This window comes from Nelusetta ayraudi, unplaced genomic scaffold (genome assembly GCF_046127955.1).
Source record: "Nelusetta ayraudi isolate G7.1 ecotype Tasmania unplaced genomic scaffold, CSIRO-AGI_Nayr_v1 ptg000002l, whole genome shotgun sequence".
NCBI classification, from domain to species: Eukaryota; Metazoa; Chordata; class Actinopteri; order Tetraodontiformes; family Monacanthidae; genus Nelusetta; species Nelusetta ayraudi.
This window is the reverse complement of record NW_027466052.1, coordinates 11,970,565-11,996,814: the sequence shown is the minus strand read 5'-3', so window position 1 is coordinate 11,996,814 and position 26,250 is coordinate 11,970,565. Positions and strand designations below refer to the sequence as shown.

The following is a 26,250-nucleotide window of genomic DNA, read 5'->3' as shown; positions in this document are numbered from 1 at the left end:
TTTTTATTATCTGTTTTTGCTATCTTGTCCTTTGTGTGTTACTTACAAATGGCGTTATCGGGTATCTATTGTTTGGACTTCGATGCTCCTAAATGGCCTGATATATTGAGCTCAGGCTTTCAAGGCGGTTACAGGGGATTTCTGACTTTGACTTGTCATTAATAAATAAAGTGAAAGTGTAGCTGTAAATGTTCGGCACTCGTGTTTATGATTACGTTTGTCTTATTTTGCGTTGCAGAATAGAGGTTAAGCACCGTTTGTTTCTTACATGTAGCCCATGTAGATGTGTGCGTGTGCTTGCGTGCGTGCGTGCGTGCGTGTGTGTGCGTGTGTGTGTGTGTGTGTGGCCATTCAATTATCTTTCACTCGTACTCATTTTAAAAAATGTAGAAACAAAATTAATTTGAGTAATTTATCCCCCCCCCCCCCGTCCCCCCCTCCGGATCATCTGCGCTTCTTATTTAGCATCTTTCAGGAAAAAAAATAAAAAAATAAAAGTGCCCCTGATTTTCAGACAGCACAGGACAGAAAGCAGACTCTGCCTTCTTTGTCTGCTAGCCTTGCAACTGTGTGTCAGCAAATATAATTGTTGCCGGCTCCTATAGAAAAAAACGCCGCTGTCCCTTTAAGTGCTTCCACCAATTCTGATGCCGTGGTAATTTACATATCTCGTCCTCCCTCCCCCTTCAGGAGAGCTGAGTGAGGATGTGGAGGCTGCTAGTGAGACCACCACAGACCAGGAGGACCAAACCAAAGACAGAGAAAGTGGGGGGGACAAGGAGCTCACCAAAAGGACAGGTAAGGCCCAGATTTACACACCGCACACATCGGAGACACGTGGCCCTGCACATGAGTGGCACTCAAGAACTGCACTTTTGTTTTTATTTTTTTATTTTTTTGTTTAATTTGAATTGGATTTTTGAAAAAAAATATTTTAGGGCCTTTTTGAATATTAAACACTTTCGGTGAATTCCCCAGAATGCACTTGTAGTTTTCAGCGCTGCACATCCTCCCTGTGGGTTTTATGTTTGTGATTTTAAGCAGATGTACCTTAGTACTTCAGAGGTCATGTGACTTTCTGCGTGTGCATGATTTCACCTGAGCCACATGCGCGCCCTCCACCTCCCCTTCGCCGCGCAGACACACTCACCTGCAGTGATGTGTTGCCACATCAGAGTGGCTTTTCTCAGGGGCGCCGCCTCTTTATTGGCAGGTGGAGGTGCTGAGTGCGTTTTGAATAGAGGGTTGGGCCTCAGCCAGAGGGGAGGAGCTTCTTTAGTCTGAACATGCTGCGTTCAAGAGGGGCCAGTGTGAAAACATAGGAAAAGTAACTGTCCTGCAAGGCTTTCGTTAATCTTTTTGCTTGTGTATTTTTTATGTATAATTGAAAAACAACTGAGTTGAGATTTCGCGTTGACTTTTATGTTTTAAGTCGCTGTTGTAAATGCTTGTTTACAGTGAGTGCACTTATCGCTAGTTGATGTTCTGGTAGCGGCTGTGGTTCAGAAACTTTTAGGAGCTACTTAGAGAGGGCAGCTGTTTAGCCTCCATGTGTAAGATGTTAATGGAGCAGTTTAAATCATAACTTGGAGCCAGTGGGGATTTCTGTTTCGATGGAAGTCGTGCTTCTTTTCTGACCGTCTTTTAGAACTGCGCGGCTGCACACTTGAATCTCCTCAGACAGACAGACAGCACTGTATGCATCGCTGCATCTAATTTTACATTTGTTTACTGATTGCATTCAGCAACTTCTAAACGTCAGTGTAAAATTGAACAGCGTTTTTTTTTTGTTGTTGTTTTTTTTTCCTCCTCCCTTCAAACTCTTTCAAGCTCAATTTACTTTGTACGCCTGTGTTAGAAAAACAATGTTGGCAGTTAGGACGTGTCTTATTCAATTGAAGAGATTTCTGATAATGTTGACACGGAGCAGAAACAGGCCTCGGAAGATGCTTCTCACTTGTCTAACTTCTTGTGTTACGGCAGGATGTTTTGATTTACACTAGTCAGGTTAAAAGCTGGAAAACAATTCAGACCTTTTGCATACCTAAGTTTTTTCTTCTTCTTCCATTTTTATAAAGTGTTGCAGAAGAAGGAAAAGAAAAAGGAAGAAAAAAAAAACTTCATCACAGTGTTTGAAGCCCAGCCTTTGTAAAGTGTCTTTGATATCCGAACTTCTATTTTAAATGAGGCTGAGTTGTTTGTGCTCTTTGAAAGGGCGACACTCTTCTTTGATGGAGGAAATAATGATATGCATGCCTGACTGAATATGGCTAAAAGTATGTTTTAGCACATCAAAATAAAGCACTTTAAAAAGCATTAAAATGAGCCGGCCGATTAATAATTCACTCATACCTGTGGTGCACAGGAAGACGACTCCTCGCATTAGGATTCCTCCTTTCTGAAAGGCATGCAATTTGATACAAGCATATTCAGTTCCTTTCCTCCCCCTCTGTCAGCCGCTAATCACCAAATAAGTGTGTTTCTGTGTTTTCACAAAGGAAAGATGTGCTTGCATATGAAAAATTTACAGCCTCCCAGCAGCTTATTAGAAACGCTTAGTTAAAAATAGCATGTGCATTAGGGAAGCAGGTCTGAGGTTCTGTTTGATGTCAGTGAAAAAAAAAAAGGTGGGTGGCTGTGTCGGGGTGGGTTGGTTCAAGACCGTGTTGTCAGCGGAAGGTAGACAGCTGTAGTTTAATGGAAGGGCCCTCTTCTTTTTTTTTTTTTTTTCCAACTCTTCTTCTAACTTTTTTTTCTCCCTGTGCGTGCGTGTGATTGATGATGAGCACGATACCCATTCAAAGCAAGCACGAGGGAGTGGAAGGGGGTAAAAAGCGGCGGAGGACCTCTCTGTGCATTTTGGTAAACAGACGCGCACTCGTTTCCTCGCCTCCTCTGAAGGCGTTATTTGTGCGCGGGAGGAACGCCGCCGCCGCAGCAGCAGCAGCAGCAGCAGCAGCATCCCGGCCAACCTGTTATCTACCTGAAAGGTGCTCCGTCTCCCGCTGGCTGAGGTCCGTCATTAGAAGCCGCTCAAGTGTTTCTCCTCGCCCCCGTTGTCGCGCCGATGGAACGGAGACGCAACATTGTTCTGTTACAAATGACAGTCACTGTCAGACAGGCAGGCGCGGGCGAACGCAGAGCTGGGTGGGTGGGTGGGGATAGGAGGGGGGAGGGTTCCGCTTTAAAAAAAAAAAAAAAAAAAAAAAAAAGCTGCTGTCAATCTCATCACGCCTTTCTTGTTGCGCGTCTCCTCAGTATTCATTAAAATCATTTAAAGGTACATCAGAAGCCTTTTGTAGGATGCAAACCTATACGGCGTGTCACGTCTTGAAAGACGCCTTCATTATTATTTTGTTTTTCCTCTTTATTTATTTTATTTTAAAAATGAGACAAGTATATACATGTACAGTCTTTCTGACATATGCTAATGCCATATGAGCCCAACAGTGCAGGTAATAAGGGGCGGAGCAGGTTGCTAGTGTCTCCCCATCGCAGTCATGTGCGTCTCGGGAGGTGAGAAACCAACAGTAGAAAACTCAAGCAGTTCAAGTCATTTATTCCCATGTCTTCTTCTTTGTCTTTGGTGTGTGTGTGTGTGTGTGTGTGTGCGTGTGTGTGTGTGTGTGTGTGTGTGTGACGTACGCAGCGGTCAGCGCTGCTCAGCCATTCAGCCACATTAGGAATTCAAAGGATCCTTCTTAATGCTGGATATGAAAAATGTATAAATGGCCGGCCGCGGCGCTCGCTTCCTCCTCCTCCCCCTCGCACCTCACTTCACAGAACTGAGGCAGCACGCCAGCAAAGCAGCCGGTGCGAAGCGTGAAGCGGCTGCGCGTGAAGCCCGCGACCCGCGGTTTCAACGCGTGAACGTATGGAAAATGTCGGATGAGAAGGTTAGGGAGCGAGGTGGAGACAGACGCAGGGTCTTTGGCCCGACAAGATATGATGGCGGTGACGATGGCGGTGTTTTTAAGGGTAATTAGCAATTTTGATGGACATGAGGAATATTCTCTTAGTACATTTTTATTCATTTTTCCCTGATGTTGAGACCTCTCAAGAAGTGCCAGTCTTTCAAGAACAAGAGAGAAAAACAGATGACGTCAGGCTGCTTCCTTGGAACAGTCAAGAATAACTACTAGGTCATTTTTTGTTTAATATTTTATATTTCATATATTTGTCATTTCAACACACTTACACTCTCTGTGGTCAGTGTTTGCTAGCTGGTAGTGGCAGACGCTCAGAGATAAGGAAATCTCAGTATCACTCCTCAAGGTTGCAGCCTCAAAATGAGTATTTCATTTCCTGCTGCACTTTCTTCTAATTCTTATTGTGAAAACAAATAGTGCATAAATCAGCTTCCCTGCCCCTTTTATTTTGTGTATAAACATTGGCGCAGAGACAATTTAGCTCCACATAATGAAGCTCCACGGTATTTCAGAATGAATACCTGCGTGAGAAGTGTTGTTTTTGATTAACACAGCGATGGTTTGGGCTCGAGTAGCCTTGTAGACTCGGAGAAATTCTTCCTCTTTTTTTTTTTTCTTTCATCCTTTCATTGATCTGCTTCTCGATCAATATATGTTAAGAATGATCTAGGTGTGTCTAGTCATGTTTTTTTTTTTCTTTTCCTCCCCCTCTGCGCTTTTGGGGTTTTGACACAGTTTGTTTTTCTCCGACCAGCTAAAAAGATTCCTCATTAAAAACAGGTTTAGGCGGAGATGGAGCTCACTCCTCTGTGCACTCCTCCTGCCGCTGACTGTGTGTTCATACCCAGGTATCACTCGCATCCTGGTGTCTGTGCACGGGAGAGCGCAGGCTGGGCTGCACTCCGTCGGTGCTGCATCGAGTCGGCGAAATCAACACGATGATTAGCATCCCCTAGACTCGGCACAGTGGCACTGCAGCCTGCACCCCCCCAACCCCCCCCCCCCACACACACACACACACACACACACTCACTGGGTTTAAATCTGCGCCGTCAGAGTTTTGCGTTGTTCATCCCGGGGAGACGGACGCGGCGTATGTCGTGGATTTTCTTTTCATATAACGGCGCAAACATCAAATAATACGCGTGGCGAAAGTTGAAATAGCCTTTAATGGTTAGTTACAATCTAATTATTCAAGCTTATGTTTTGTTACTCGCGACGTTCAGTGCGTTTGTGATTTGTTATTGCTTTTAAATCCCCGGCCGGCCTCGGAAATCAGAAAGACGGAGCTGCGAAAGATGTTTACATATTCAAATCACGTCCTTTGAGCGCTTGTCATCCCTCCAATTGTAATTCCCTTTGTCTTTGAAGATAATAGGCCATAAATTGTCCTTGTTTGCGAGCCAACTCCCTGAAAGCTCAGTGTTTATGAGTTTTGCCACGGGGCGGCTAATGGCCAAGCAGCGGCGCAGCGCCTCTGGGCGTCCTGTAAAGGTGAACGCAACCCATCCTGTTGTTCCACTCGCTGGCTCTGAGGTTAATAATGATAACGGCTTTTGCCTAATTAATACACGCTCTCAATTTGTTTACCTCAGAACTTGCATGTCTTGTCGCCATCTTGCAAAGGCTTCATTACTGCGTCTCGAAGTAAGAAACCGTTTTCAAGTTTATTCTTCTTCAAGGTTTGAGTTTGGCAGTTTCCTTTTTAGTTAATGCAGCGCAATTACTGCAGAAACACCGGATGAAATACAAAGTGCTGCCCTCCGTCGCCCCGGGGACAGAGGCTGCAAATGAGTTTTTCACAAAAGGTAGAAATGCTGAAAAATGTGGATACCAGTGCATCGTTAGCATTCTATTATAAAAGTGTATGGGGGAGTTAAATCACCTCTGCACTGTATATCAACAGCCAGTTTGCAGAGCCAGGATGGGGTTTTTGGTTGTTACAGATGATGTGGGCAGAGGGGAAATGCGAAGCTCCTCCCACTGGAGGGGCGACGGCACACAGGTCTCGGCAGCTGAGATTCAGAACGATGAGAAGAGGCTCCCGAAGTTGCAGAGAGACTTTCCAGCCCAATTCAACGTTGAAAATGTAAAGTGTAACTTTACCGAGATCGACAGACGGGAGACAGGAAATGCTGACAGACTTCAGTCAGTCAGTCAGTCAGTCAGTCAGTCAGTCAGTCACTGTCAGAGTGGAATTCCAGTCCAAAACAGCAGGAATTCCCCCTCCCATCCCAGTCCCCTCCATCCTCACATATTGTAGCGCTCCAGAATGTGGATAACCTCTCCCAAGGGCAGCGCAGGTTAATTGCCGCTGTGACATTCCTGGAAGATTTCCACGACCTGCGCCGCTTAATTCAGTCCGTGCTGCGTCAGTCATTCCGTCTAGCTGCCGCCCCACTTTAAAAGCACAACTAGGCTGTGATTGCTCCAGAGACCAGCGCCCCCCTCTCCCCACCACCAACCAACACACACACAAACACACACACACACACCACACACACACACCCATCCACTCCCTTTGCTGCTCCGCTATAACAGCCTGGCTATGAGAGGTGGGACGAGGTGCCAAAGTCCAATTCACTTACGGGACACGACAGCAGAAAAGCTCGGGGTTTACGGAAAAGGGGCATGAATTAATAATCACTTAATTGACTCCCTGCCCCTTTTTTCTCTCCCCCCGCCCCCCTCTCCACTTATGCTCTCCCTTTTGTGCTTTCAAACCGAAGTCCACCTTGTGTAACTGTCAGAGGGGGTTTGGTGTGAAGGGGGTAATATGTCCAGTGACCATGCAGAGGGGGTCAGGCTAACATGGAGATTAAGGTCACCGCGGTGCGCCGCTCGCTGGAGGGACAAGCGCTGCCCATCCGACTGGCAGCACAAAGTGAAGTCGGCTGAGATTTTGTCTTTTTTGCGTCGGCCGCCCTGAGCCGCGGTCGCCTGACCCTCTCCATGTGTTTGGAGAGAATCAGAGCAGACTGTGTGTCGTGACAACAAGGTCCATCCCACTTCTGTCATGGTTTGGTCGCCCAGCACAAGGAAGGAAGGCGGGGGGGGGGGAAAATCGGGGAACAGTAGTTTTGGTTTAGTCACGGTGCTGCTGTGTGTTCCAGGGAGTGGGATTCTTAAAAGAAGGCGATTGATTAGATTTATGGAGTCATAATAGTCCGTGACAACAAAGACAGCAGCTGGGTCGCCTCCTCAGCTTCCGACTGTCTCTCTCTCTCTCTCTCTCTCTCTCTCTCTCTCTCTCTCTCTCTCTCTCTCTATCTGACTCTCTGTCACACTCACTCAAACACACACTCTCACCCTCACACTCACACAGACAAAAAGACACATGAAATAGCCCTGGGATGGTGAACGACAGCTCTCTTGTGCCTTTGCATCCACAGCCACTTGTTCCGCCTCTCCGGTGCTAATTGAGTAATTCCAAAAGTGAACCTCACTTAAAATCAATGGTGTTTATCCCGTTAAATCCCGAGGCTGAGAACGCACTTGTGTGTAATCCACACTTTAGATCCCGGGCTGTACGTATCCAGTGTAGGAGCCGCTTCAAAGTCTTTTTTCCTTGCAAAAAAAGAAAATATTGCAGCTTTGTTTGGTTGTATCATTATTATTATTCTGTATTTCAGGAAAAGCAGGTGCTTAAAAAATAAAGCAGTTTTTTTGTTTGTTTGTTTGTTTGTTTTTTGAGGAACGTTTGATTCGGGCTTCTGTGTTCTCTTTTGAACTGACCAGCTGGAGGACAAATGCGTCTTCACGTAATGTGTGTTATTGTCGTTGAATGGAAGTAGGTCAGTGGACATTAGGTCCAGTGACCTGGTGACCCGGAATCGTCCCCTTTATTGCCAACAAACAGCAGGAGGAACGTGGAGGTGAAGCTGCAGGAGAAGCGGGAGTGAAGTGCAGTAGGAGGAGGAGGGGGAAGAGGAGGAGGAGGAGGAGGAGGAGGAGGAGGAATTGGTGCGGACAGTGCCATGACTGAGAGCTTAATGTCAGGGAATGGGAGGTTCTTTTTGTTTAACATTCCCTTTGTTTATTGGCGGATGTGTTTAATAGGATTGGCTGTGACTGGACCCTAATAGGGGCTCCCCGGCTGATCCCAGTGTCTCTGGGAGACCTCGCAGGCCGCCCCGCTCCGTCCAAAGCCAGGTCCCCCACTGGGTAATCAGCTCAGCTGCCCCCGTCCTGATTGAAGCTGACATTTTAATGTCTGGAACAGGAGCGTGGTCAGCCCCGCTTAACCTGACCCCCCGCCAAACCAGCCTGCCCCTCCCCGCCCAGGGCCCCGCCGCACAAATTTCCCCCTTCCAGGACTGTACAAATCAGGCCAAATTTAACTCTTCATGGGTTTTGTTAGCGCTCCGCCAACACGCTGCGCCGTCCTCTCCCCATGCCGCTAACGGAGCGCGACGCCGCCCGAGCCCCTCCTCCCGGACGCTGGCTCTGTTTTGAGTCCCCCGTCCTGAGCGGCGTGTTATACGGCGCCGTGTGCCAACTCCCACTCAGGTGTGCTTCAAATGGGCTCCATTGCAAGTGCGAGGCCTTGGCCCACAGATGGAAAAAGGGAGCTGTGCTGTTTTGTTTGAAAACCAGTGTTGGCGCGTAATCTATTACTAAGTAATCCACTACTGTAATTAAACTACTTTTTTTTTAGTAGAAATGTAGAGTAATCCCGTTCGAGTAATGTAACGGGATTACTGTGGCAAAACTGATAATTATATTATAATTGCTTTATCAACTAATGAGTCTGAAACGTTTTGCTAGCTAAAAATGTCTTATTATCCAATAATCCAATTAATCAGTAATCAGTAGTTGGATTACTCTCATGGAGTAATCCCAACAACACTGTTTGTGTTGTGGGAAGCTAAGCGCTAAACCTATTAGCGCTTAGCTTGGCCAGCTCAAGATCACTGTGAAAGTGAAAATAACTGAAATAGTGTCTTCAAAGACTGTCACCTTTTCTTGTTGCGTGTACGCAGACTGTAAATGTGCTGCATTACGACGAACCGTCAGTCTGACTCTGAGTCTGAGCGTGATTTTTCATTCGTCTTGAAAACCTTGGAGTTAAATGAAGGGTTGCTGTGCGTCCGAGCTTAAAGGGAATTTTGAGATTTGCTCCGTTGGCAAAAGGGTTTTCTGTCATTACTGCCACGCTTGATTTTTGCACAGAAAGGCAGTGCAACAGAGCTCAGATACAACAGACATGTCAGTGAAACGGAGAGTTTCGCTGCTGTTCTCTTTGCTTCAGGAAAGAACGAGCTGAGGAATTTTCCAGACCGGGGGTCAAAGTGTCGGCACTGCTGGGTTTATTAGAAAAAAAATAATATAAAAAAAAAAAGTAGGCAATGCCGCTCCCGATTCATTTAAACTGGCCTGCTGAAAATGAATATAGACTGCGGCTGTTGACCGAGATAACGCATTGCCATCTCCCGCTGCTGTTGCTGCTGATCCTCCTGCATGATTACAAAAGTTAAAAGCAAAGGAGAGGACTTTCTGCAGATGTGTTCACGTTTCGTGTCAAGGTTGCAGTGTTTGTTTTATAATTACATAAAACAAGATTACTAGCTGAAGATTGTTAACCTCTCGCAACAATGAATGTCATTGCAAAGCAAGTTGTCCTCTCGGGTCTTTATGTGACGGTACAATATAGAATACCTCATCTGAAATCCCGTTCGCCAACTCCTGAAGGCCCCATATTATGCACAATTTACGAACGCTATCTCAGTGCCTGTGTACCTCAGTAGCAGCCAGGAGGCTTTAAAACGTGGAAGGTCCAGCGAAGCATCGCTTTGAGCAGGATGCAAAAAGTGAATGTTTTTTGGAGTTTGCTCTGAACAGAGGGTTGAATACCGCAGCGCTGCTCTGCTGGAAAAAACGGTTGAAAATGAAAGCTTTTGTTTTGTGTTTCTGTACCTGCAGCAGTGTCCAGCCACTCGGAGCGCCACCAGCCAGAGTCTCCGGTCCCCTCCAAAAGGCCTTCTTCGCGTTCGGAGACCTCAGAGAACCCACTGTCCTCCAAGCGTCCCAGGACTGCTGAGAAGCGTTCTGCCGCGGAGCAGGTAGGAGACCCCGACAACGCACACCGCTGCCTTCAGATGTTCCCAAAACCACTGAAGCTCAATTACCAGCCTCTCATTAAAGGCCTCGGATTCACCCATCAATTAAAAAAAAAAAAAAAGTTAGACATTTAAAATATTCCTCTGATAATTTCTACTTAGTTTTTTTACGCACACCCTTCTGGTATAATGCCGGCTCCTTTCTCAAATCTCCTCCAAAATTATTTTAACCTTTCTGCAGCAGTTGCGCCGCTAATTGTGTCCAAGGTGGAAAATCAATATCGTATTTGACAGATGAGAGCACTTTGAAGTGGGTGCCAAGACTCAGTGGTGTTCGGCATTACACAGTTGTATGTGATCAGAGGGATCTGCCCGCTCGAGGGGAGGGGGGAGGGCGGGTGGGGAGGTGAGGGTGTGTGTGTCGGGGAGGGTCGGGGGGGGGCGACTGGGCTCCCTGATATACAACTCCTCTTCAAGCGAGCCCCTCCGAGCGCACCGCACCCATCTCACCCTCTGTCAATCTGTTTTTTCATTCTTCCCCTCCCTTTCCCCCTCCCTCCCTCCTTCCCTCCTTCCTTCCTCTCTCTCTCTCTCTTTCCCCCTCCCTCCTCTTTGCTGTCTCCACCCTTCGTCCAGATGTACCAGTGCCCCTACTGCAAGTTCACCAACACGGACCTGAATCGACTCAGAATGCACGTGATGACGCAGCACTCTGTCCAGCCCATGCTACGCTGCCCGCTGTGCCAGGACACGCTCAACAACAAGATCCACCTGCAGTTCCACCTCACGCACCTCCACAGCGTGGCCCCCGACTGCGTGGACAAGCTCATTGCCACTGTGAGTCCCGCCGAGGTCGCTCGCCCTTTTCTTTTGCGTTTTACGGCGGCGTCAGCAAAGACGTCCCCCCCCCCCCCCCCTTTCAAACTAGCCACACGGTTTCGGGCCGCGTTTTGTCTTTGTTTGTTTTTTCCCGCTAGATGGGCAACGGCAGGAACATATTGTTAGAAGTGCAAGAGGCAAACTGCTACACTACAAGTCAAGGGGTGGAATGGAGGAAAAAGATTTACAAGGGCGTGACTTTGATTCACAGCATGCAATACTGTGATACGTGCAAAAGCGCCGTTGATATGTTTTGGCCCACATTCACTCGTCTGCCGTTTACACACGGTGTGTGTGTGTGTGTGTGAGGTATGGCGCTTTCTGTAGGGCCAACACATTTGCACTTGCATTTTATGTCCACTTACTGTATAGTCTAGTCGTTGAGTCAGGTCAAGAATTAAACATTGCCAAAGAAGTTGCTCACTGGCTCCTAATGGCTCTCACACCCTGGAGGAGCGTCTGGGGGAACAGCCCCTGTGTTCCGTCAGCTAAACTGCCAAACATGCAGTCATTCACTGAACAAAAGAAAAATGCTATTATTTGTCACAGCAGTCCCACCAGCTTATTGGAAGTGATTGGGCCTTTTTCTGATGCATATTTTTTGCTTTAGCTTCCTTTTATTTTTAATGTGTCCATCATCAGAGAGCCTCTTTACAGCTCTCTTATAATCACAGTCAATTGGGGCGGGGAACTCGTAATCTTTTTTTATTTAAATATATTCATTTATTTCATGATGAGTTGGTGCCTTTGCTCCCAATTTGTTACCACATTGGCATTCTTGCCATGTCTGTGATCACCTGTGTGTGAGTCAAAACAAAGCCTTTCATTATGAATATGTTAAAATAATTGTGGCACAGATTAATCAAAATTTAATGAAGACTTTTCCTCCCCTGATGAAATGAGAGTAAAAGCGCTGGGAATGTTATTACTCAGTGGAAATCAGGCCAAAACCACACTCACATTAGAAAAAAAAAATGCAATTATGTCCAGACTGTCCGCTAGCCGTGTTGCGCCATCATGCACTTCCACTTCTGCATCAAACAAAGTGCTAATTTAACCACGTTGCCTTTGACCCCTCAACTCTGAGGCTGGATTTTTATCAACTGCAATACACTGGCGCACTCTTCAACACATCGACGGAATTATTGCACTTCCTTTACTGCTCATCAAGTAGTAATAGCACTTTATTTGCCCTCAAATCAGTATTCATACAAATACAAAAAACTATTCATATTTGTGAAGCGGAATAGCTCACTGGACAATCCGAGTAAAACATCGCTCCGTCGGCTGCCTCGCCGCCTTCATCCTCCATCTAGAAAGTAAATGGCAAGCACATTAGTACGGTAGACAGCAATATTTATTTCTTTTATAGAGGTAGTAATGTACTGCGCCACTACAAGAGGGGCCATGATAGAACAGAGGTAATATAACACACATTAAAGCCAGCACCTTTTTATAACCGGGGAACGTAGATGGAAAGGTACTTTATCCTTTTCATATGTCTAAGGAGAGAAGGCTAATTAATTCTAAAACAGGTGACTTTTATTTCTTGGCCGACGTGCATGATGATGACTCCACTCTTCCAGCCGCCATCCTCCCTCTCCTCCCCTTCGCCGCCCGTGTCTCTCATGCGTCTTTGTCTCGTGCTGTGTGCACAAGAGAGTATGTATTTTACATGGCAAGGCCACATGCACTGGTGTCCCCCCCCCCTCCTCCTTCTTAAGCTATAATTTTCCGTCCCTGTGTGATAGGCATAATGATAATAATTGTGCTTCATTAATTCTACGTCTGGCTGGATGATGAGCATTTTGAACTGTGTTTGCCAATTAGGGAGACCAAATTAAAATTGACCTTGGGACATTCGGCTCCTTTCAGTTATCGCCTAAAGAAGCGGCTGTCTACAAAACAGCCCATGTCTTAATTTAAATGTTTTTCTTTTGGATGTTGGTTACCCGATAAAAATGGCAATGAGACACTTTTTTTTTTTTTGGCCTGACATGTGATAGCATGGTGTAATAGTTAACTGTTCCACTCAAGCTGTAAAGTTCTAGTATTTGCTGATAATTCTGCTCTGTTTGGATTTTGAAAGGAGGCACTTTAGTCTCACTCTCCCTGTTTTCGAGGGATATTAGCAATTTATTTTGGTGCTGAAGCGCCAATCTCTTCCGTCAAGGTACAAATCTTTAATGTAGATATGACAAATTCATATTTTTTATTTTTTTCGAATTTGAACTTTACATATATATATATAATAGCTATTAAGTACTTCATTCCTTTAATTTGAACATTTCTTTCATGTGACTTACACTGTAGACTGACGAGAGGTAAACTCTGGGGAGAAGCAGAGTAAAAAGGGAAAAGATAAAAGTTCCCATTCAGAATCAGATTCAGAGAAATCGCAGTTACCAGTTTCTTTGGGGTTTTTTTTTTTAATACTTGAAAGAACAATCTGTAAGTCTTTAAGCTGAAAGCAAAAGGTGAAAAGTGTCTTAAAACTGATCTTCAGCAGCAAAACAGACGACACGAGGGGAGATGTGGTGTGCTGATGTGATTTGCAATGCAGCTCGCAGAGTGAGGCTCATCACTGTTTTTGTGAGATGAGGGGTGAAGAAGAGAGTGCCTTATCTCTCAGTCTCACCCAGTTTCACCCAGTTTCACCCCTTTCCTACGGATAACTTGGGAGCCGTTAATGACTGAATGTTCTGACTTGCGGAACACGGTGAAAGAAACGTGGTAGGGTTAGAAATAAAGATAGGAAGTGTGTCATTTTTGGATTCAAAAAAAACAACTGTACTGTCTTAATGTTGTGTCAGTTATTATCAGTGCATTATACATTCATACCTGCAGTTCTTCCTAACTTTTTTCTTCTTTTTTTTCTCCTTTCAGGTATCGACAAATGAAGCGCTGCCTGCAAGCATGTTTATACCTGTCCCTAGTCCAGAGCGAGAGTCCCAGAGCACCCCCCACGCCACAGCCAACTCCAGCTCTGAAGATACAAAGAAACAAGCTGGTCAGTATCTGACTGCAACATACAAAACAGATTTTTTTTTTTTTCTTGTCCATACAGGTTGTCATAACAGAGAATTATCACACTTGATATTTATGACTGAATGCAGTTAAATGTTTCAGAAAAATATGTATAAACTGTTAATGCACACACTGGCTCAGTTTTAATAAGGCAGTTTAAGAATAGGTTGGTTTATTCTTGTATTTAAATAAAAAAATGTTTCTTTCTTCTTTCTGCATTCTGGCTTGTGGAGATGGAGCTAAACAAAAGGAGAATATGAATGACAAATTGTTATTCACCAGCCTTTGTGCGTCTTTTTTTCTCAGACTTCATAAGCACAATAACACAATGAATCAGTTACTGCCTTTGTCGACTCAACTGTGAAAATATGTAACTTTGCAAATGCTCACACCTAACGCATTCCTGTCGTCTTTTGGCTTATTTATTCACAGATGCATCAGATACTGATCCAGAGAAGGGTGTGTCACTCCCAACAGACGTTGCTGAAGCTCGCAAATCCCCTCTGGAAGATCAACAATTAGAGAGGGATGATGCGACTGGATTCCTGTGTTGGAAGAAAGGTTGCAATCAAGTCTTCAAGTCCTCCAACTCCCTCCAAATGCACTTCAATGAGGTCCACAACAAAAGGCCCCAACTGCCCGTCTCAGATCGCCATGTCTACAAGTACCGCTGCAACCAGTGCAGCCTGGCGTTCAAGACTGTGGAGAAGCTGCAGCTCCACTCTCAGTACCATGTGATCAGGGCAGCCACCATGTGCTGCCTCTGCCAGCGAAGCTTCAGAACACTACAGGCCTTGAAGAAACATTTAGAAACCAGCCACCTGGAGCTGAGCGAAGCTGACATTCAGCAGCTCTATGGGGGCCTGTTAATGAACGGTGACATCATGGTAATGGGTGACCAGTCCCTTGGTGAGGACCCAGGAAGCCTGGGAGAAGATGACAAAGAAGGAGATGAAAGTGACCCCGAGGATAAACAAAGTCCGACAGGCAGTGACTCTGGCTCACTGCTGGAGGATTCCGGGTCTGAGCCTAAACGAGCTCTGCCATTCAGAAAGGGCCCGAACTTTACCATGGAGAAGTTCTTGGATCCATCGCGTCCTTTTAAGTGCACTGTCTGCAAAGAATCCTTCACGCAGAAGAATATTCTTCTAGTCCACTACAATTCTGTGTCCCACCTTCACAAAGTGAAAAGGGCTCTTCAAGAGTCCACCACTGGCCAGCCAGAGCCGACCAGCAGCCCTGACAACAAGCCGTTCAAGTGCAGCACTTGTAATGTGGCATACAGCCAGAGTTCTACCCTGGAGATCCACATGCGCTCTGTTCTACACCAGACCAAAGCCAGGGCTGCCAAACTTGAAGCAGCAGGAGGGATAACAACAAGCTCTGCTAGTGCTACTGGATTAAGTAGTGGAGGATCCAGCAACACCACTTCAACATCCAGTCCCACCCCGGCCAGCAATTCCACCACAAGCTCAAGCAACCACAGTTCTTCTGGGTCTCAAAGTGCTCAGAGTATTCTTGGGGGAAATCACATGAGCCAGACTCATATGATTGACAGCCTTGGAAATTCTTCCATGAGCTGCCGTTCCTCACCGTCTGAGAACCATGAAATGAAAAAGTCCAAATTTACAGACATGCTTTCTGCAAGGGGGCAGCAACAGCTTCAGCAACAACAGCAACAATTGGCCCAAGCTCAGGCTCAAGCTCAGGCTCATCTACAGCAGGAGCTCCAGCAGCAGGCTGCTATTTTACAGTCACAGCTGTTCAACCCAGCACTTCTGCAGCACTTCCCAATGACAACTGATGCACTGCTCCCCCTGCAACAGCAGCAGCTGCTGTTCCCCTTCTACATTCCCGGTGCAGAGTTTCAGCTGAACCCAGAGCTCAGCCTGAGTACCTCACTTGGACTAGCAGGATCCTCTACCTCCTCATTGCTGGAAGACCTAAAAAACTCCGCCCAGCAGAGTTGCTTGCAGCAGCAGTTAATGCACCACCATCTTCAGCAACATCAACAGCAGCAGCAGCAGCAGCAGCAGCAGCAGCAGCAACAGCAGCAACAGCAACAGCAACAGTCTCACTCCCAGACTCATGGGCAGATGACTTTGCTGCAGCAGAGTGCCTCACTTCTCCAACATGCTGAGAGGAAGCGGAGATCGCCCTCTGTGCAGAATGATAAAGACAGTGACAGCCACAGGGAGAAGGACACAACTGATAAAAATGAGGATTGTGTAAACATGGATACAGAAACCAAGCCTAAAGAAAAGAAGGACATCCAGCATATCTCAATAAACATAAACCACGATACGGGCCTGCCTCCACCAAGGATCGCTTCAGATGCTCGAGGAAATGCAACTAAAGCCCTACTGGAAAACTTTGGGTTTGAGTTAGTAATTCAGTACAATGAAAATAAACAGAAAGCTCAGAAAAAGACAGCTGGACCGACAGGATCAAGTGGTCCAGGTGGGATAACAAGAGTGGTGGACCCCATTGAGGGATTAGAGAAACTGGAATGTGAAGCCTGTGGCAAGCTGTTTTCAAACATACTGATTCTAAAGAGTCACCAGGAGCATATCCACCAGGCTTTCTTTCCATTCCGGTCCCTTGAGAGATTTGCCAAGGAATACAGAGAGCATTATGATAAACTCTATCCACTGAGACCCCCTACACCAGAGGCTGCTCCAGCTCCTCCACCACCCCCTCCCCCACCTCCACCGCCTCCTCCTCCACCCCAAAGAGCTCCTACACCCAATATTCCCGTCTCTGCTGCTTCACTTACACCTCCGACTGTGCCTAACCCACAGCCACAAGTCTCCATGGCACAAATCACAATGCCAATGGATTTGCCCCTCTTCTCGCCACTCATGATGCAACCTATGTCTCTCCAGTCCTTGCCCTCCCAGTTGCCTCCCCAGCTGTCGACCGTTGAGCCAAGCCTGGCCTCTGATCTGGCCCAACTTTATCAGCAACAGCTCACACCAGCCATGCTGCAGCAACAGCAGAACAAGAGGCCACGGACACGCATCACAGATGACCAGCTGAGGGTCCTACGACAGTACTTTGACATCAACAATTCTCCAAATGAGGACCAAATCAAAGAGATGGCTGACAAGTCAGGACTGCCACAAAAAGTTATAAAGCACTGGTTTAGGAACACCCTCTTCAAAGAGCGCCAGCGCAACAAAGATTCACCGTATAATTTTAATAATCCACCAACGACGACTCTAGAGGAGGTGAAAATTGACTCCAAACCTCCTTCTCCTGAACCACCGAAACATGAGTACTATGGAAGTAAGAGATCATCCAGGACTAGGTTTACTGACTACCAGTTAAGGGTGCTGCAAGACTTCTTTGATGCCAACGCTTACCCTAAAGATGATGAATTTGAGCAGTTGTCCAATCTCCTGGGCCTTCCCACACGTGTGATTGTTGTGTGGTTCCAAAATGCCCGTCAAAAGGCAAGGAAAAACTATGAGAATCAGGGTGAGGGAGCAAAAGAAGGGGAGAGACGAGAGTTCTCAAATGATCGCTACATTCGTACATCCAATCTGAACTACCAGTGCAAAAAATGCAGCCTCGTTTTCCAGCGTATATTTGATCTTATAAAACACCAAAAGAAACTGTGTTATAAAGATGAAGATGAGGATGGACAGTATGATAGCCAGAATGAGGATTCCCTAGATCTCTCCAATGAATGTTACACTCCATCTGGGTCTTCCTGTCACACTCCAATGCCCTCCTCTTCCAGCCTCTGCCCTCTCCCACCATCTTCGTCAGCATTCTCGCATCCTCCATCTGCAGAGAAAGAGGAGGCCTCACCAGCAACCAGCTCAAGCCTCTATGATGAGAAGCCTAAGCAATTACCAGAAGCATCGAATGGTCCGAGAGAAAACCAAACATCTGTGAAGCAGGAAAATGTGCATCAGCCTCAGTCTGAGGGACAACATCACAGAATGCAGAGAGAAGAAAAGATTCAGTCCATATCCAAGTCCAAGCGTTCTTCTCCCTCCTTCTCTCAGCAGCAACAACAGTGTGGTCCCTCGGCCTCTCAAACTAGCCAGGCCCCATCTCAAAGCTCTCACATGAGTCTCAACACACACCTAACCTCTGCCACACAGCAACTGGCACAACAGATGATCCCGTACCAGTGTGAGCAGTGCAAGATTGGTTTCCCTTCTTTCGAGCATTGGCAGGAGCACCAGCAATTACACTTCCTTTCAGTGCAAAACCAATTTATTCACCCGCAGTTCCTTGACCGTCCAATTGACATGCCTTTCATGCTGTTTGATCCTAGCAATCCCCTCCTGGCAAGTCAGTTACTCTCTGGGGCAATGCCTCAGATCCCCAGCAGCTCTGCCACCTCTCCATCCACCCCCACCTCGACCATGAACTCCTTGAAGAGAAAGTTGGAGGAGAAAGCTGGCACGAGCCCTGGAGAGAACGACAGCACCAACAGCGGAGAAGAGCCGCAGAGAGACAAGCGACTGAGAACCACCATCACACCAGAGCAGCTAGAAATTCTCTATCAAAAGTATTTATTAGATTCAAATCCCACACGCAAAATGCTCGACCACATTGCTCATGAGGTGGGTTTGAAAAAGAGAGTAGTTCAAGTCTGGTTTCAAAATACCAGAGCCAGAGAGAGAAAAGGCCAATTCAGAGCGGTTGGGCCAGCTCAAGCTCATCGCCGATGCCCTTTTTGCCGTGCTCTTTTCAAAGCGAAAACTGCCCTTGAGGCACACATTCGCTCTCGTCACTGGCACGAAGCCAAACGGGCTGGATACAATTTGACTCTTGCTGGCATGTTACCTGAACAAGAAGGTATGCTCCTAAAAATGGATGCTTTGGAGACGTCAGTTTTTCCCCAACTGCCCCAAGCAAACAATGATGGGCAAAGCTCCTCCATGTCACCTGTGAACAAAAGTATGGATTTGTCTCCTAGGGCACTATTGAGCCCTTCGTCGATCAAAGTGGAGGGGATAGAAGACTTTGAGCCTGCCATGGCTAGCATGTCCTCTGTGAACCTTAGCTTTGATCAAAGCAAACTGGATAATGACGACTGTTCCTCTGTGAACACTGCCATCACAGACACAACCACAGGTGATGAGGCCAATGCTGATAATGACAGTGCTGAGGCGAAGCACAGCCAAAGCAGTGATTACCTGTCCAAGTCTGGGGCCTTGATGCCTCTACTGGAAAATGACGATCAGATGTCCTCAGGACTTGTAAGCCCTGCGACAAGCTATTATGCTAAGGACTATGAAAATGAACTTTTGATCGACCACAGTGAGACTTCAAGCCTTGCTGACCCTTGCTCCCCGAGTCCCGGAGCCTCAGGTAACAGGAGCCTTGATGGCTCAGATCGACCAGGCCAAAAGCGCTTCCGAACCCAGATGACTAACCTCCAGCTGAAAGTACTGAAGTCTTGCTTTAATGACTACAGGACTCCCACCATGCTGGAATGTGAGGTACTCGGCAATGACATTGGACTTCCAAAGCGAGTGGTTCAGGTGTGGTTTCAAAATGCCCGCGCCAAGGAGAAAAAGGCAAAGCTCAACATGGCCAAGCACTTTGGAATAAATCAAACGTCCTACGAGGGACCTAAGACCGAATGCACTTTGTGCGGTGTGAAGTACAGTGCACGCCTCTCAGTTCGTGATCACATTTTCTCTCAGCAACACATCTCTAAGGTGAAAGATACCATTGGCTGCCAGATTGATAAAGAAAAAGAATACTTTGACCCAGCCACTGTTCGCCAGCTAATGGCCCAGCAAGAGATGGATCGCATCAAGAAGGCCAATGAAGTTTTGGGACTGGCACAACAGCAGGCCATGCAGCAGCAGGGGATGTTTGACAACCCCGCAATGCAGGCTCTGAACCTCCAGTCCGCCTATACAAACCTACAAGGCATTCCACCTGTCCTGTTACCAGGGGTCGGTAGCCCCTCAATCTCGAGCTTTAACTCATCTAATTCAGGTATGTTATTCACTGATGGGCTTGTGACAAATGGTATATAATTTGTAGACATTACAATAAGACAGTATAGTATTGATTTTTTTCACTTCAGCAACTTTGTTTTAAATATGTAGCAAAACTTTGCGGTCTATTGACAGTTTACAAAAAAAGTAATTCACTGGAATGGATTTGACTAGACAAAGACATTAAAAATGTTTATTAGTTGATTAAAAATTTAAATGATAAAATTGTTTGAAAAATAATTCATTATGTTTTGTCTGTGCTTGATATATTTCCAGCTTTAACTCCTCCAAAACCTTCAAACCTCCTGAACATGCCAGGTGCCAGTGTTCCCTCACCTAGCCTACCCACATCCGGATTGCCCAACAAGACTCCCTCCTCGTCATCCTTGGCCGCATCCACCTCAGGCCAGACCAACACATCCACTTCCCACTCAAGCCCCACCTCCACATCCAACTCCACTCCTTCAACAACCCAGTCTGGCTCCCGGCCTGAATCCCAGAAAGAATGTGGTGCTGAGAGGGTTAAAGAAAAGGAGAAGCCAAAGGAAAAGACAGAGAAGCCCCCAACCCCATCTTCCACTGGGAGTACACCTGCTCCTTCCACTTCTGCTGCCAGTGCCAAGAAGGAAAGACCAGACACGGCAGTACCTGCCACATCTATGCCCACTCCTGGCATGGAATATGTGGTAGACCCTGCCCAACTCCAGGCTCTGCAAGCTGCTTTGGCGTCAGATCCCACAGCTCTCCTTACAAACCAGTTTCTGCCCTACTTTATGCCTGGCTTTTCCCCATATTACACCCCCCAGATCCCCGGGGCTCTCCAAGGCGGATACCTTCAGCCCATGTATGGTATGGAAAGTCTCTTCCCTTACAACCCAGCATTGTCACAAGCACTGATGGGCCTGTCTCCGGGATCCCTGCTGCAGCATTACCAGCAATATCAGCAGAGTTTGCAAGAGGCACTACAGCAGCAGCAGCGGCAGCTTCAACAGATCCAGCAACCCAAGGCAAGCCAAACCCCAGTTCCCCCACAGACCTTGGGGGATCGCAAAGAATCTGCCAAAGATCTGGTGAAAAAAGAGGAGCAGAAGGGCAATGCCCACAATGAACCCCCAACTTCCTCCTCCTCTTCCACCCATAACAAGTTACCTGCTGAGCAAAAGGAAATGGATGGCAAAGCTGCGGAGCCCCATTTAGATCAGTACATCGTCCCCAAGGTGCAGTACAAACTGGCATGCCGCAAGTGTCAAGCGGTTTTCACCAAGGAAGAGGCGGCTATTACCCACCTAAAATCTAACTGTTTTTTCGGTCAGTCTGTGGCAAACCTGCAAGAGATGTTGCTGCGTGTCCCCGGTGGCGTAGGTGCAGGGGCTGGAAGTCTCTATGACTGCCTGGCTTGTGACACTACGTTGGATGGGGAGAAAGCACTCAGTCAACACCTGGAATCGGCATTGCACAAACACAGAACAATCAAGCGATCTGCCAGAAATGCCAAAGAGCACGCTACTAGTTTATTACCTCACTCTTCAGCCTGCTTCCCCAATCCTAACACCGCATCTACCTCGCAGTCTGCCACTCATCCCATCAGCAGCCCTCCTCCCCCGCCAACAACATCAGCCACCATGCCATCCTCTGCTGTCTCCACCTCGCTGTGCTCCTCCTCTTCAACCCCACTCAACACCACAGCTGCCGGCAAATCATGGCCCCAGGCCCCTTTCTCCAGAGCTTTAGCTGGGAAGCCCAATGCCAGTCCCCCGTCTTCTTCCTCCTCTTTTCCTCCAATGTCCTCACCTTCAACGGTTACCTCAAGTTCATTGAGCACCTCAGGAGTTCAGACCTCGATACCAACAGACGTCTTTACTGACGAGTCTGACTCTGACAGCAGTCAGAAGTCAGCGGACAGGCTAGGCAGGACGGCGGAGGAGCCGCAGCAGCCTGGCTTTGTCAAAGACAGTAGTAGTTGTAGTAGTAACCTTGCTAGTGTAGGAACAGACTCCATCAGATTGTAAAAGAGCTTTCAGTGATGGACAATATTTAAAAAATACCAAAAAGACAAAAAAAAATCACAAATGGGGAAAAAAACATAAAAAGCAGCAATGTTAAAAATACATTAAAAGTATACAAACCAATTTCAGAAAAAAAGATGTGTAAAGACTAACTGCAATTCCAAAGCTTGTAACCAAAAATTTAAATGTTAGTGGATTGTTTTCCCATATCAACATGCTGGTTTTCGTTCCTTTTTTGTTGTTTTATCGTTTGTTTTTCCATTTTTTTTTTACTGAACTGATTTACATGCATACTAATATATGAGAATAGAAAAGATCACTGCAGTTTTGTTCCAAGTGGTAGTAAAGGAATGCTGTACTGTATGGCAATGGACTGCCGCGACGTTGACAAATGGCCCAAGAACCCTTTTGAAGAGATCCGTGTCAACAAGCTGTCCCTTTGTTTTGTAATAATTTCTACTTAATAGCACAGTCGGAAAAAGCCAGTATGTACTGTATGGGAGAATAGTCTTTCAGTTTTCTTGCTATTTAAGCATTCAGATACCAATGGCTTACAAAAGTGAAAAAATAATGTAATGTCTATTTTATTCTCAGGTCAACGGCTCACAAATGTTTTCGTTACAGAAATCCATGTTTTCGCTTTTATTTCCAACGGAAGATGAGCGTTTTTTTATTTTTTAACTTGATTCTAATTTTATTCTGAAAAGGTTTTAGGTTTAATTAAACTTAACAAAAGGCATTTTATTTCTGGGCATTCAAAAAGGGTTGCCAATTTTAATCCATTGAAAAAGGGGGATCACAATCCTGTCATACTGAGTTGGAGAGTATTGCAGACAGTAATGGGCGATAAAAACAGCTGATGAAAAAAACAACCTTCTGTATTTATAATAGATATGGACATTTTTGGTGTTAAGTAGATTGTTGCATTGGACATGAATTTAAACCGTATGGTAGGTGAAAAGAAAAAAAAAAAAACGTTGTGTACATTTAGCTTTTGTAATGTCAAACTTTAAAAGGCTTCATTTGATGTTGTCCAGGTCATTCCGGTAGCCTAGATTATGGACAAATAATTTGTCTCAACTTTATTTCTGTGTTTTTCTAAGCTTCTTGGAAAGCAGACACCCAAATGCCCCCCTGACAGAAAAGTTCCTGAGTGACATATTGAAAGTTTAATTTTATTTAAGTTTGTTTTACCTTTGTGCACTTATCACTGTCTAACTCATATTTCTCACTCTTCTTGTCCCCTGTGCGCACTTATCCCTCTCTGCTCTCCTGTTTGTAGAGATTTATACTACAAGACAGGCCTTCTGTTCGTTGTGTAGTTTGGCTACAGCCTTTATTTTATTTTTACATTTTTTTTGTCATAAATGAAAAATGAAAAAAAGAATACTAATAATAATTCTCACGCTTTAAGACAAAAAGAAAATCCAAAGACAAAACACTTTCACCATTGGTGCATAAATAAGAGAAAAGAGGCTTCTTTATACTTGAGAATTTGTTGCTGTTTTTAGAGGAAAGAAAACAAAGTTTTAAAAGATAAAGGAGTACGCATCAGAGTTGCCGATTTTGCTTCTTGGCAAGCAAGCAGGTGGCTTTTTTACGTAAATACCAAAAACCAAAAAGGGCCCTTGTCCTTGCATTGTGGAGTAGCACCGTTACAGAGCCATTGCAGTTTGTAAGATAGAGGTTATTGATCTTTGTTTGACTCTTTTTTCGCACTCAAATGTCCATTTTTTTTTTTATTTTTTTTTTTTTAAGAAAATGTATAAGGTCTGGTCTTCAAGGACATACGTTTTGCTGCTAATGTAGAATTTTGAAAGAAAAAAAAAGAGTACTAGATGCATGCTCATTTTGCTTTTGGCTAAGCTTTAACTAAAACAAACAATAAACCAATTTCTTGCCTCTGCAACACCTTTTTTTTTTCTTGTTGCAAAAACGGAACTTTGAAGACTGTGAATAAATGTTTCAAAGGACATTTTGCCGATTTTCTTTTTGAACAGACCGATGTTTAAAGCCAATGATCTATAACGTTTGTAAAGAACAGTGCATTCCAAATAACACAATGGATTTTTTTTTTTCTTTCTTAAGCAAGGACTGATCATGTTTCATTTGATTGCTTTTAATTGTCACAATCTATTTTTCTCTCATTTAAGTGACTGACTAAATATTTGTGTACGTTTTTTGCATCATGGGTCGCTGTACGGAGCGTCCTCCATGTTGTTGTTGTTGTTGTTGTGTGCTGGCATGGAACATTGCTGAAATCCCTCCATCCAGTGAAGGTTGTTGCTCACTTGTTAAGCAAGTAATATTGGTTACCAAAAATGTATATAATACATCTGGTACTGATGTGTCTCATAGGTTTAGTAACATTTATGTCAGTCAACACTCAAACAGTCTCAGAGGGATATATGATGGTTGCTTTGCTGAGGTGTTGTCCCCCTTCCTGGGAAATCCGCCGGTGTCTTGTCCCACGTGTCTGCAGGGTGCCACGTCCACACAGAGATTGCAGGTTCTCGAGGGACATCTTCATTCCAAAGCATTATACCTTGTGTTCTATGTTTCTTTCTGTTGTCTTTCCGCATTATTTTTGGAGATGTCCCTTGATTTGGATAGTCATTCCCAAAGAGGTCACCCCCTACATTCTGTTGCAATGGAAATGGATGAGCACAGGTTAGGTAATCCCACCCTTCGCTGATGATCCAATGATTTATTTTTCCTTCCTTCTGTTTTTTTTTCTTTTTTTTTTTACCAAAACCAGGGCGTATTTAAGTTGGTAAAGAACTACTTTTTGGCCACTATTGTAAAGCCAAAGCGCTTCATCTTGCTGACAGTTGTGATTTAGTGTTAAAACCGCAGCATGCTATTGAAAGCCAGGAGATTTGATCTTACAGGTGTGCTTTGTCCCGAACCCTAAAAATACTGTCATGTACTTTCTTAATTTTAAGTTGTACAGTTTTGTTTTTTTTTTCAAAGTATGTTTTCTTTATTTTGGTTTTAAGACAATGTATTGTTATTTTCTTGTTAAGTATTTGTATTTTTTCTGTATATTACCTTTTATCATAAATTAACACTAGCTTTAATTTGAATTGCTGAAATTGAGAAAACAAAGAAAAAGAAGAATGGCCTAGCCGTTATGGTGTGACGATGTTCGTTACATTCGTTGTCTCAATGACCGCGCTCTTATTTCCAAAGTGTAATCTTCTTGGCTCTTGTGGTGACAAAGTTGAGGTCTCTACGTCAGATTCAGACAGCTTGGACTGTGTCTGTATGTGTGTTGGAATGCCTGTATTTTTTGTGTGTGTGTGTGTTTAAGAGCCAGCATCAATTTGTTTTCCCTTCTTTGCCTTTATTATTATTATTATTATTATTATTATTATTATTATTATTATTATTTGCATACGTTTCACACCAAAACAACCTGAACCACAGAGATGGATTATGAATTATTGAAATTTGAAATTGAAAATTAAGAATTAGAAATGTAAATGAATAAACCGAAGCACTGAGCAGTTTTACCTTTGATTGAGTTGGAGGATGTGGCCAAAGCTTTATGCAGTTGGAAAAAGAAAAAAAACAACAACAACGTGAAAGCGGTGCCCCAGAAACATGTATATTTTATTGTGGCACAAACGCTACTGTGGATATTATGGTCCACCAGCTTACATTGGGATACTTGATTTTAATGGACATTTGCAAAGAGAGCGATAAAGACAAGGTTTTGCTGTAAAAGGTCATCTTTTGCCCACTGTGAAAATGAACATGTACCTGTATACAGATATAGATATATTTAAAAACAAGACATCAGCTTTCTTTTTTGTTTTTGAAATGAAGAAGGAACGGGGGAATAAAAAGACTCTGGGAAACCTTTGGAGAGCTCTTTAGGAGGACACGAGAGGCTGCGGGCACACCAAAACTGGGCATGGGAGCCAAAGTCAGGCTCAAAACAGCTTTAAAAACCACCTCCTTATTTGATTACTGACAACTCTGCAATGGGAATGGACCCTCGAACCAATGGACACGTGCGACGGAGAGGAGAGTCCTCAGATGAAAAACGAACTTTAAGTGGCTCCAGCTGCCTCCTTCTCCTTTCTGTCTGTCTCTTTCTTTCTCGAGCCCTGCCTCTGCTTCTGCTTTTTGACGGACAGTCTCCAGATTTTCGGACGGGACGGACAGAGATGCTTGCTCCATTTCTCCAAGTTCACGTCGCTACCCGTTTCATTTCCTTACACTTGTCTCGGCTTGACAAGTGAAGCTCTCCAGTGGAATGGCGCCTCCCCCCCTCTGTTGATTACATTATCTATAGAGGAGAAATGAATAACAGAAGGAGGGGACGGGCTTTTAAGGAGGCAGTTACACTTAAAAAAAAAAAAAAAGC

At 45.1% G+C, this 26,250-nt stretch overlaps 1 protein-coding gene across 3 annotated transcripts in view; it reads left to right on the top strand.

Moving 5' to 3' along the window:
* Positions 1-25,717, top strand: part of zfhx3b (zinc finger homeobox 3b) — a 134,498-nt gene extending 108,781 nt beyond the window's left edge. For all 3 annotated transcript variants that reach the window (XM_076024354.1, XM_076024338.1, XM_076024347.1), the window contains exons 6-11: positions 691-798; positions 9,852-9,991; positions 10,625-10,825; positions 13,754-13,877; positions 14,327-19,867; positions 20,146-25,717. In XM_076024354.1, the coding sequence (XP_075880469.1) occupies positions 691-798; positions 9,852-9,991; positions 10,625-10,825; positions 13,754-13,877; positions 14,327-19,867; positions 20,146-21,878 (7,847 nt within the window). In that variant the 3' untranslated portion in view covers positions 21,879-25,717. The remainder of the gene's footprint in view (positions 1-690; positions 799-9,851; positions 9,992-10,624; positions 10,826-13,753; positions 13,878-14,326; positions 19,868-20,145) is intronic.
* The last annotated feature ends 533 nt before the right edge of the window (positions 25,718-26,250 follow it).